This window comes from Mandrillus leucophaeus, unplaced genomic scaffold (assembly GCF_000951045.1).
Source record: "Mandrillus leucophaeus isolate KB7577 unplaced genomic scaffold, Mleu.le_1.0 Scaffold308, whole genome shotgun sequence".
Taxonomy (NCBI): domain Eukaryota; kingdom Metazoa; phylum Chordata; class Mammalia; order Primates; family Cercopithecidae; genus Mandrillus; species Mandrillus leucophaeus.
The window spans coordinates 89230-101341 of record NW_012103232.1 but is presented as its reverse complement, the minus strand read 5'-3'; the positions used below and the strand labels follow the sequence as shown (position 1 = coordinate 101341).

At 54.2% G+C, this 12112-nt stretch overlaps 1 protein-coding gene across 1 annotated transcript in view; it reads left to right on the top strand.

Moving 5' to 3' along the window:
* Positions 1-8010: 8010 nt before the first annotated feature.
* P2RX6 (purinergic receptor P2X, ligand gated ion channel, 6) overlaps positions 8011-12112 on the top strand; it is a 26213-nt gene continuing 22111 nt past the window's right edge. The window contains exons 1-4 of the mRNA XM_011987357.1: positions 8011-8356; positions 8964-9114; positions 11009-11080; positions 11168-11186. Coding sequence (XP_011842747.1) covers positions 8193-8356; positions 8964-9114; positions 11009-11080; positions 11168-11186 — 406 coding nt within the window. The 5' untranslated portion in view covers positions 8011-8192. The remainder of the gene's footprint in view (positions 8357-8963; positions 9115-11008; positions 11081-11167; positions 11187-12112) is intronic.

The window sequence follows — 12112 nt, the reverse complement described above, 5'->3', positions numbered from 1 at the left end:
CAGTTCCAGGACTGTTCACTTCTACAAAGTACATGCTCTTCAAAGTACATGAGCTACATGTTGTAGGTCAACAGTGGCAGTGTCTGGTAGAAAATGTCTCTGTGTGGGGCCGGGCGCGGTGGCTCACGCCTATAATCCCAGCACTATGGGAGGCCGAGGCGGGAGGATCACAAAGTCAGAAGATCGAGAGGCCAACATAGGGAAACCCTGTCTCTACTAAAATACAAAAAATTAGCTGGGCGTGGTGGTGTGCGCCTGTAATCCCAGCTACTCAGGAGGTTGAGGCAGGGGAATCACTTGAGCCTGGGAGGCAGAGATTGCAGTGAGATGGCGCCACTGCACTCCAGCCTGGCAACAGAGCGAGACTCTGTCAAAAAGAAAAGAAAAGAAAAGAAAATGTCTCTGTGTGATAACCAAACTGCAAATGCAATTTAAGGTTCTAGGAAGTTAAAGTCAGCTCTGGTAAAAATGTCAGCAGGAACAGTTTCCAGTGAAGGGAAATAAGCTCTTGCACCCCCCGCCCTGCCTAGGTAATTCTATAGGTACATATGTCTTTCCTACCTGAAGCTACATTAAAGGTTAGAAGTTAGAAATCTGAGTGGCTGCAGTGGTTCACACCTGTAATGTTAGCACTTTGGGAGGCCGAGACAGATGGATCACTTGAGGTCAGGAGTTTGAGACCAGCCTGGCCAACATAGCGAAACAAAATTAGCCAGCATGGTGGTGCACACCTATAGTCCCAGCTACTTGGGAGGCTGAGGCAAAAGAATTGCTTGAACCCAGAATGCACTCTAGCCTGGGTGACAGAGCGAGCGACTGTCTCAAAAAAAAAAAAAAAGTTTATTATTGCCGTATTTGAGAACTGAAACCCTGGAGCATAGATTAAAGTTGCCTTAAATACACAGTCTAATTAACAGCAGTTACAACTTGCTGTTTTATTATTATTTTTTGAGACAGGGTCTCACTCTGTTGCCCAGGCTGGAGGGCAGTGATGACATCATAGCTCACTGCAGCCTCAAACCTCCTCAGGCTTAGGCAATCCTTCCACCTCAGCCTTCCAAATAGCTGAGACTACAGGCACATGCCACCATGCCTAGCTAATTTTTTGTATTTTTTTTTTTTGTAGACACAGGGTTTCGCCATGTTGCCCAGGCTGGCCTTGTACTCCTGGACTCAGGCAATATGCTTGCTTCAGCCTCCCAAAGTGCTGGGATTACAGGCATGAACCACCACACCAGGCCAGAGATGCTGTTTTTAAATGAAAAGAAGAGGCAGTTCCTAAGTGGTTTACCAAAAATTGCTCTTTTTAAAAAGATTAAGATGGGTCTCACTGAGGCTGGTCTTCAACTCCTGGCCTCAAGCAATCCTATCACTTCAGCTTCCCTTGTCACAAGAATCTGTATTAAAATAGCATAAGCTATTGATTGTCCATACATTATTCTTTGCATCACAAATTCCAGGAACGCGAAGATAATACATTAAGCCAGTCAGGAACAAAATGCCTTTAAACAGCTGGCCCCTGGGCATTGGTACGAAGTGTGTTACTGAAGTCCCATATTCATTTTAATCTTTTTCTTCTTCTTCTTATTTTGAAACAGGGTCTGGCTCTGTCCCCCAAGCTGGAATGCATTGGCATTGTCATAGCTCACTACAGGCTGAACCTCCTGGGCTCAGGACCACAGGTGTGTGCCACCATGCCCAGCTATTTTTTTTTTTTTAAGTTTTTGAAGAGACGAGGGTCTCCCAATGTTGCCCAGTCTGGTCTTGAACCTCTGGACTAAAGTGATCCTCCCACCTTGGCCTCCTGAGTCTGGAATTACAGGCGTGAGCCACTGTGCCCTGCCTGAAGTCCCATATTCATGACTCTGGGCCTGATAAATTCTGTATACCCCACATAGCTCAAAGTGCTCTGATCTATTTTTCCTTTTTTCACTTTCTTAGTGAGGAGTGAGTTTCTGGCCACCAGAAAGGGAGAGGCACATCCCTGCTCAGGGAAGAGCCAAGCTGGGACTCAATACTCATTTTGGAGGACTTTGGAACTGATTCTTCCTTTTTTTTTTTTTTTTAAAATAGGATCTCACTGTGTTGCTCAGGCTGGGCTCAAACTCCCAGACTCAAATGATCCTCCTGCCTCAGCATCTTTTGCAGGCTGGGCCTACAAAGCATACACCACCATGCCCAATTTTTTTTTTTTTTGAGACAGAGTCTCATTCTGTCACCCAGGCTGGAGTGCAATGGCGCGATCTCGGCTCACTGCAACCTCTGCCTCCCGGGTTCAAGTGATTCCCCTGCCTCACCCTCCCTAGTACCTGCGATTACAGGCACCTGCCACCACGCCCAGCTAATTTTTGTATTTTTAGTAGAGACAGGGTTTCATCAGGTTGGGAAGGCTGGTCTCCAACTCCCGATCCCAGGTGATCCACCTGCCTTGGTCTTCCTAAGTGCTGAGATTACAGGCGTGAGCCTCCTCATCCTTCTAATTCTAATCTGGGTTCAAAGCATCAGGAAGCCTTGCCTGCCTGGCTGAGCTTACTGGACGGCCTTGAGCCCCATGTCCTTCCACGGCTCTGGCCATTAGACCTCTCTCTGCCTAGTGGGTCTTTCCTACCAGTCTGAGAGTCCCTTGGAGATCTGAAGTTGACCTCTCTCCATGATCCCAGCACCTAACATAGGTCTAGGAAGGCTGGTTTGAAGAAATACACAGAATAAAAATGGATGGATTAACCACAGCGCTCAGCCAGCCTGCTGGACTGGCACCCGTGGCTACAGACACTTTTGTTTAGCACCATGGAGAGCTCCCTGCACAGAAGCAAGGACTCAGGGCATTGCCCCCTCTCTACCTGAGAACTAGACTCAGCGCCCAGCACCGGGTTTGATAATACAGGTACTCAAATACATATGTTTTTCTCTTTACTCAGACACTTCTAGGGCTGGCAGGGTCAGACAGTAATCCCCCACTTTGTAGGGAGGCCCTGTTTTTGCTGAACAGCTCAAGGGTAGGAAGATTCTTTCTTCTACACACTCCTACAACTGCCAATGCTTGTTCTGTGTGACCCTTGTAGCGGTCCTATGTTGTAGGTGCTACCATTGCCACAGATCAAGTAGGGGAGGCAGAGACCCAAGCTCCTTCACCTCTCAAGGGAGTCGGGCCCTCCCACAGATCTCCTTCTGGAGAAAAAAAATGGCCTTGCTGGGCCTGTCCATTTCCAGTCCCCACCCACCTCCCTCATGTACATGTGTCTGTTTGTGAAGCCTTCATACCACCTTAGCTTCCAGGCCCTCCCTCCTGGCTGCCTCTCTGGCACTTGCCCTTTTACTGTGCAGGTCCAAAGAGACACCTATATTCAGTTTGTCAAAGTCTGAAATAAGCCTGTCTTTTAATTTCACTGACTCCCAGTAGTAATTTTTTTAGAAGGCAACTTGGTTCTCTGGCAGTTACACGCCAGGGCTAATTCTCAAAGGCCAAGTCTGGTGCCATCCCACTCCCTCTAAGCTGCCTGAGCCAGATCAGAGATTCTGAAACACTGCAGAAAAGAGAGTTCTCCTGGGGCATCCATTAAAATGCAGATTCACGGGCATTCCCCTAAGAGTTTGGTTCAGCAGGTCCAGGGTCAGCATCTGCATGCCCAACCCAGGGTCCCAGGTGATCCTTACTATTATTGGACCATTTGAGGAGAGGCAGGTGGAAGTGCATATTCCTGGCAAAGCAGACACTCAGGAGCATGAGAGTGATGAGATCAAGGAATCCCAACCATGTCTTCTATCTCACCTGGAACAAAATCTTCACCCTTTTTTGCCACAGTTAACAGTCCTGCAGCCCCCTCTGCCTCTCCACCCCACAGCCTGGCCACGCTTCCCTGGCTCCCTAGCCTAGTCACACTGCTGTCTGCCAGTCTGGGAAACAGGCCCGCATGCTCACGGTTCCTCTGCTTGAAATGCTCTCCCTCTGATCTTGCCAAGGCTGACTCCTTCCCACTCTGCACATTTCAGCTTAAATATCACCTCACAGAGGCCTCCCCAGCCACCTCTTTAAAGGAGGGGGTCCCCATTCTTCTCCAGAAGCAGAAACTATTTGTTTCTTCTGAGAATGATGTTGTGAACATTGTTCCTTGAGGCCAGGAACTTGGTTTTGTTCAAGGTGGATCCCTGGTGGCTAAGTCAGTGCGCAGCACATACAGCAGTGGGCATTGAGATATTTGTGGAAGGAATGAAGAGTTCTGTGTGGCTGGAGTGGAAGAGGAGTGGGGCAAGGCGGGGTGTGGGGAGCAGGAGCCAGAGCACATGCTCCCTGGCGATGTGCAGTGCGGTCCTGCCAACCCCCACCCAACCCTGCCCCAGGAAGCTGAGTTTTTATGGCCCATGGTGCCCTGGGCAGGCGTTACCTGCTTGCTCATTCAGCTGGTTGTAGCTCAGGTCCAGGGACTTCAGGTCTGTGTGGGCCGGCAGGAGTTCAGCAAGGTACTGGGCCGCCTGCTCCTCCAGGCCATTCCCTGACAGCTGTATCTTCTGCACGGCCCGGTTGATGGTGAAAGCAGCACAGAGGGCCTGGGCTCCTAACACTCCCAGCTGGTTCTCCGACAGGTCCACAGCTGGGGGACGGAACCACTCCTCAGTCAGTGGGACACAAAGCCAGGCACCCCCCCCACCTCCCTCTTCTGCCATCCGCCAAACCTCCAGGTCTGAGGCAGAGGAAGGCGCCTTACAGGTGAACTGTCCTGGGGTTGCATGGTGGCTCTGGCTCCCAATGGCTGGGTCCCCTCTGCCCCTGACCTCCCTCTCCCTGTGTGCCCACGAGCTTCTGTGTCAAGTGGTTAAAACCGCCTACCTCTCGGTACTGTAGAGACTGCTGTGGTGGGGGGCAGCCACCCCGTCAATGACTGTGTCTGGCAGTGATATCACCACCCACTTCAGAAGCCCTCACGGCCCCATTGCCAGGATTGGCAATAACAGCCCAGGTGGCCATGCATGGAGCACTTACATGGGTCACACACTCTGCTGACCACTTCAGGAGCACGTTTCACTTCATGCTCACCACAGCCCCAAGCCCATAAGATATTGTGGGGCCCATTTCACAGATTGGAAACTGAGCTGCTTTCATAAGTCACCCTGTTTTCTCAGTGGCAGAGCCAGCATTTGGATTCAGCTCCAACGAACTTACACCTTGCCCACCCTTTTCTTGAACTTCCCAGTCCGCAACTGTCTGTGTTGCAGGACTTTCCACCCTGCATTCAGGCACTGGGAGTCTCTTATGTGCAGGGCAGGGCAGGAGAATGGGTTCCAGCCAGCAAGGAAGGAGAGTGGTGGGGTGGGGTGGGTGAGGAAGGGACTTGTATCCAGCATTGACTGCACAGCGGAGGGTCTAACTCCACCCCACATGCCCCCTCCTGTGACGAGGCCCCTCTTCTATCCACCAGCAACACCAGCAGGCCCCAGGTGACATGGCCCAGCTTTCGGGGGTGGAGGCACATCCCTGAGGAAAGGGAGGACTCACGCCTGCCCACCTTCCCCAGGCCCAGCACCTACCACGGATGCTGCTGCTTTTGTTCAGGGCACCTGCCAGGGCCTCTGTACCTGCCCCACAGAGCCCATTGTCCCAAAGGTTCAGCTACTTGACATATGGATTGGAGCTCAATGAGGAAGCCAGAGCTCGGCACCCTGGGACAGACAGAGCAAACACACTGGCTACTATCCTGGCTCATGCTCCAGGGCTCAGCCGACTCCACGTCCCTGACCTGGAAAGTACCCCGCTTCCCACCTGCTTAAGAGACACCTGCTTCTCCTTTTAGGCCCCGCCCAGGTCTCCCCCTACTCCCACCTCTCCCAGAGCCCCCAGTGGGTTAGAAGCTTGCAGGCTCCCCAACCCTTAATGCCATCTGTCATAGCCTCAATCCCATCTGTCTCCCAGATGTGGAGGGTAGGGCATGACTGGCACAGGCAGAAGCTGGCAAGTGTAGGGGACAGACTCAGGGGCACTCCCACGGCTGTTGTCTCCCAGGGCCTCTCCCTGTAGGCCTGGAATCAGTGTCCTTCCCCTGGTACCTGGGGCCCCAGGCCACCATGCGGCAGGTTCAGCTCTGGGGTGCTCCCTTGGCACAGAAAGCAGAAGATGGGCACAACGCTATGGATCCAGCAGGACCTCAGGTAGAGGGTGTCCCCGACCAGTTCTCCAAGCCCATGGGTGCCTGGTAGGAGACAGCAGGATGAATGTGAACCCCTGCATGGCTATAGCCACCTGCCTCCTCCCCTGCCCTGCATCACTACCTGGCCTATTGTTTGCCTCTAGAAGCACTGCTCCCTACACTCCTTGGGACCACTGCCCCCATATGACAGATGGGAACATCGAGGCTAAGGCAACGCAAATCTTTTCCTTAAAGTCATACAGCTGTCAAAAGCAAGTTGGACAACCTGGGCAACATAGTGAGATAAAAAATTATTTAAATTAGCCAGATGTGGTGGCTCCCTGTAGTCTCAGCGACTCAGGAGGCTGAGGTAGGAGGCTCACTGGAGCGCAGAGTTCAAAGCTGCAGTGAGCTATGGATCCTGCCACTGCACTGAAATCTGGGTGACAGAGCAAGACACTGGCTCTAATAAATGAATTCATAAATAAAGTACCACAGCTAGTGGTAGCCAATCCTGCCAGAGTCAGGCCTCTGCCTGTCTGATGCCAAATTGCACGCTGTGTCTTTTAACCCGATTGCAGACCACAAGTGTTTTGTGAATATCTTCCCGGGGAGAAAACAGAAGTAGTTCTAAATTCTATACATCCATTAGCTTAGTTTTACCTATGGATTGGGAAAACCCAGCTCTGATTGCACTTCAGGCCGGGAGAGCCCTTGGTGCACTGTCTGGCGGGATTTTGCATTTTAACCTCCTTCTGGAAGCGCCTTCTCATGGTAAAGTTACTGATGCCGCCAGGAGCGCCGAGGGGAGGGCGAGGGGCTGCAGACGCCCCGCAGAGGGCTACGCGCCCTGCTGAACAGGGGTCTCCTGCCTCCTCGGCCCCAACCCACCTCCCACAACCCCTGTGGGAGAAGCCTCCAAGGGGAGGAGACGGGCCTGGCCCCTGCCCTGAGCACCTTGCGTCTCCAGGTCGGAGTCCGAATCGGTCTCGGGACCCTGCTTGGCCTGGGGGACCCCTGCAAGACGTCCACAGGCCGCCGTCGCCTCTTCCTCTTGCTCTTCATCCTCCCCAGACCTCTCGCAGGAACCATTCATGGTTAAGCCCCTTTCTCAGGTTAAGCCCCTTTCGCAGCCTCAGACCCTCAGGCGAAGACCGCTTGGCGCCTCACCTAGAGCGCGGCCCGGGGATGTGGGCGGAGTCTGCGGCTGCGCTGACCAATCGAATGTGGCGTCCATCGACTGGCGTCGGCCACGCCAATTAGCGACGAGCTCCCCAGCGGCGGTCGCCCTGGCAACCCGGTGTTGTTGGTTGCCGTGGAAACCGTGGCTAGCCTGAGCTGAGGCTCCTCGCCTGAGAGGGTAAACTGCACGCGCCACGGGCCATGCACTGGGTTGGGCCCCTTGTGGGCATTTATCCTCCCTGCCTCCCTAGGGGGTTCCAGCATCGCCCCCCTTTCATGGACTGGGAAACACGCCTGACTCCAGGACTTGTGTTTTCCTCACTGCACTGGTGAAGGTGGCAGGGGACAGCTTTTCAGGAGGGCCTGGGGAACTTCGCAGAGCCAGGTCACCCTCTCACTCTGGGCCTGTTAGTTCTCTTGCATGCTCTGACCTTTGCATACGCTGCTCCCTGCACCAGGAACCTCCATCCCCATCTTTTTCTGCTTGTCGAACTTCAGAAATCTGCAAGGGTCAGCTTAGAGGTCACTTCTTGCTGAAGCTTTCCTCAACACCCTCCCCGCCCTGCTGCTGCTGCGCTCAGGCCGTCCTCTCACAGCACTGATAACAGCTGTCTCTCCCCACCCTCCCACCACCTCCACTCCCACCCCAGGAAGTGAGGCCAGAGGGCAGGGACAGAGCTGCTGCTGTATTCTGTGTGCCACCAGGGCCCAGCAAAGGGAATGTAGGGAGGGTGGGAGGTGCAGGACAGCTGGGGTTAGGTGCTGAGGGCTGGGTGTCGGAAGCTGGATCCTGCTTTAGTGGAAGTGTCCCTTTAACAGTCGCTGGCCTGGCCTGGCTCGGGCCCTGCTTTGCCTCCTGTTCAGCTGTGACTGCAGCTACCATGCTGACTCATGTGCCCGCAGCTAGCAGGAGCTGGCAGCATGGGCTCCCCAGGGGCTACGACAGGCTGGGGGCTTCTGGATTATAAGACAGAGAAGTATGTGATGACCAGGAACTGGCGGGTGGGCGCCCTGCAGAGGCTGCTGCAGCTTGGGATCGTGGTCTATGTGGTAGGGTAAGAGAGAAGAGCTTTTGGCCAGGCTGGAGGGGCAGGGGAAGAGGTGGGGGGTGGGGTTTGGTCCTGCTGGGTTGAAGTTGAGAGGGATGAGCTGTTTAGGGGCTGGAGGGGAAGGGGGCAGATTGGTTCGGGGGCTGGGGGGAGGTAGGCAATACAAGACAGGAGAGCAAGAGCAAGCTGTGTGTTTGTCCTGTGTGCCCACCTGCCTCCTTCCCAGTCCCTCCCCATGGCCCCACCCAGGGAGCGCAGGACATCGTCCTTAACAACATCTGTGAGAGCTGGAGCAGTAGCCCCAGAGAGACCACCAGCTATATCTCGGGTCAGGGGAGTCTAGAAGCTGGGAGCTGGGTCTAGTGAGGCTGGGGGTGGGTGCTGGCTGGGGAAGGTGATTGTCCGAGGGCACTGGCTCTCTGACGCATGGCTGGAGCTTCTGTCTCGTTCAGGGGGTCTGGAGTGGGAAGTGGGGCCAGAGAGGAGGTGGGGCCCTCGATGTTGGGCTGGGAGCCTGTAGGGTGTGGGGAGAGAACTGAGCATGTAGGGCCCAGCTCCACCCCTGTCACTACACCCTGGGGACACACCACACTGCCTAACTTCTCTTCCCCAGGTGGGCTCTCCTCGCCAAAAAAGGCTACCAGGACCGGGATCTTGACCCCCAGATTTCTGTCATCACCAAACTCAAAGGGGTTTCCGTGACTCAGATCGAGGAACTTGGAAACCGGCTGTGGGATGTGGCCGACTTCGTGAAGCCACCTCAGGTGGGGGCCCTGGTGCTGCTGATGGGGGCACAAGTCCTTTGCCCACTGACAGCTTGGACACCTGCCATGCAGCCATGCAGAGAGAAGCATGTGATGCCGGAGACAGCTGGGGGTTCTCAGGAAGGCCTTCACAGAGGAGTGGCTCCTGGACAGGGCTTTCAGGGATGTGTAGGAGGTTTCAGGGTGGAAAAAGGGGCTGGTCAAGAAGCCAGGCCAGGGCTGGGCGCGGTGGCTCACTCCTGTAATGCCGGTACTTTGGGAGGCTGAGGCGGGTTGATCACGAGGTCAGAAGATAGAGACTATCCTGGCTAACACGGTGAAACCCTGTCTGTACTAAAAATACAAAAAATCTGCTGGGCATGGTGGTGGGCGCTTGTAGTCCTAGCTACTCGGGGAGGCTGAGGCAGGAGAATGGTGTGAACCTGGGAGGCGGAGCTTGCAGTGAGCCGAGACGGCTCCACAGCACCCCAGCCGGGGAGACAAAGAGAGACTCTGTCCCCTGTCCCAAAAAAGAAGCCAGACCAGAGAAACTGCATTTCCAAAGACTGCCAACAAAAGAAGGGGGTGTCCGGGACTAATGGCTTGAGCTTGAGAGTGGTGTGGGGTGCTGGGGCATGGAACTTCCTGTAGCCCTGCTCCCTGACCTGGGGCACTGTGGTCAGGTGCTGCTCCTCCCCTCTGCTCGGCTGTGTTTCCCTCCTCCTTCCACCCAGCTCATCCCCAGCCTCAACTTCCACTTCTGCTCTTCTGATGCCCAGGGTGTGTGTAGCCCCAGTGAACACCTGCCCAGAGCACAACTGTCTTCCAGGTGCACACCCACATGTCCAAAGATGAATTATTTCCCTCTCCTGGCATGGCCTCTGTGACATCCACTAGTCACGATGGCTGTGACATCCACTAGTGCCTCAGCCAGATCCGTGACTCAACCTCGACCCCTTCCTGTCCCTTCTAAGATTTTTCACCACTACCCTTGCCATGCCTGCATGAGACTATGGCCTCCTAGAGGGCCCTTAGATGCCCCTCTCGCCTCCTCCCTACTGCTCGGTGCACACCCCGCAGCAGCCAGGCTGAACTTTCACACCAGGCATCCTCAGAGCCTGCAGCCCCTGCTTCTACCCTCAGGAATTCCCCCAACCCTGCCTATGACGGTGTCCACACATTTCTCCCAATCCTAATGGCTGCCACTCCCACCACCCTCTGCTCAGCCCTCGCCTTCCCTTCCTGTGCATACATTCCTCAAATTCACAGTGCTCTCACGAGCAGCACTGGAGGGTCAGCCTTTCTTTCCAATGTCCTAGGCCACCCATTGACCACAGGCAGAGCTTTCCCTCTTTTCCCCTGGCCACAGTGCTGCTGTGTGTGGGATGGGAGACTCACCTCTTCTCCATCCTGGGCAGGTGCCGGGCCCAGCTCTCCCCTGGATCTTCAGTACTAGAAGCAGCAGGCTGTTGGAATATTCTGGTTGAAGCCAGGCATGGTAGCTGGAGCCTGTAGTCCCATCTACTTGGGAGGCTGAGGCAGGAGGATCTCCTGAGCCCAGGAGTTAGAGTTTGCAGTGAGCACTGATGATAACACTGCACTCCAGCCTGGGTGACTAAGTGCAACCCTGTCTCTAAATGCACACAGACACACGCACACACACAAATAAATTTTGGTTGAGCAAATGAGAAAGAAACTTGTCTCAAGAGATGGACATGGGCATGAGGCTTCCCGGTCTCAAAAATGGCCAGAACCCCTGCCGGCTTCCCATCTCTGCTTCAATCTGCCTTATGGGGGGACAGGGTTAATGACTGGACGGGGCCAACATCCCTTCCCTCATAAACCAGGCTGCCGGCTTCCGGCCTTTCTGGTCAATGCGAGCCCATCCAGGCCAACCTTGAGATTTGCCTCCTAGGGAGAAAACGTGTTCTTCTTGGTGACCAACTTCCTTGTGACGCCAGCCCAAGTTCAGGGCAGATGCCCAGAGGTGAGTTTGCCCAGGATCCTCCCAGTAGGCCCCTCATTCCTCCACCAGCCCCAGGTGGCCACCTGTGTTTCCCTTTCCCCTTCCCAGGTGGTTGAAGGCTCAGCATGTGCTTAGTGTCCCCCAGGTCCTGGGCTACATCTTTGTGTGAGTCATTTCTTTTAGTCTTCATATATCCCCTGCCTGGTAGGAAGTCCTGTGATCCGCATTTCAGAGGAGAAGACTGAGGCTCAGTGAGGTTGAGTCACTTTCTTAAGGCCTCCCAGCCTGTGGGTGACAGTACCCCGAGCTCTGGGCAGCAGCAGTTCCCGTGAGGTGCCCAGACCCTCCCCATCCTGGTCCTGCCTCTGGGTACTCTCCAGGTTGTTATTGTGACACCCAGAGCTGGGCACATGCTCAGGGAGGTTCTAATAGCAAGAGCCAAGCTGGAATATCACCTCCCCTTCTCTGTGCCCAGCCTCTATTAATGTGTCCTGAAGCAGCTTTCATCTTTGTGAGCCAACACAGCACACTCTTGCTCATGGTGAATTCAGGGTTGCTTATGATTTCTGGATATTTTTGTTTTGTTTTTGAGATGGAGTCTTGCTTTGTCACCCAGGCTGGATTGCAGTGACCCGACCTTGGCTCACTGCAAGCTCCGCCTCCCAGGTTCACACTGTTTTCCTGCCTCAGCCTCCCAAGTAGCTGGTACTACAGGCACCTGTCACCATGCCCAGATAACTTTTTTTTGTATTTTTAGTGGAAACGGGGTTTCACCGTGTTAGCCAGGATGGTCTCGATCTCCTGACCCCGTGATCCGCCTGCCTCGGCCTCCCAAAGTGCTGGGATTACAGGCGTGAGCCCTGATTTCTGGGTAGTTTTTACATCAACCATGGTCAAGCCAGAGTCCCCCACCTTGTTCTTCTTCATTTCTGATCCAGAAATACTGATTCTCCGCCTGATATTTCACCTTTACCCCTTGCCTGGAGATGTCCCTGGGATCCTGCATCTGTCACAGAGCACGCTCATTCTCTCCAGCTGTGAATTTTGTTTGAA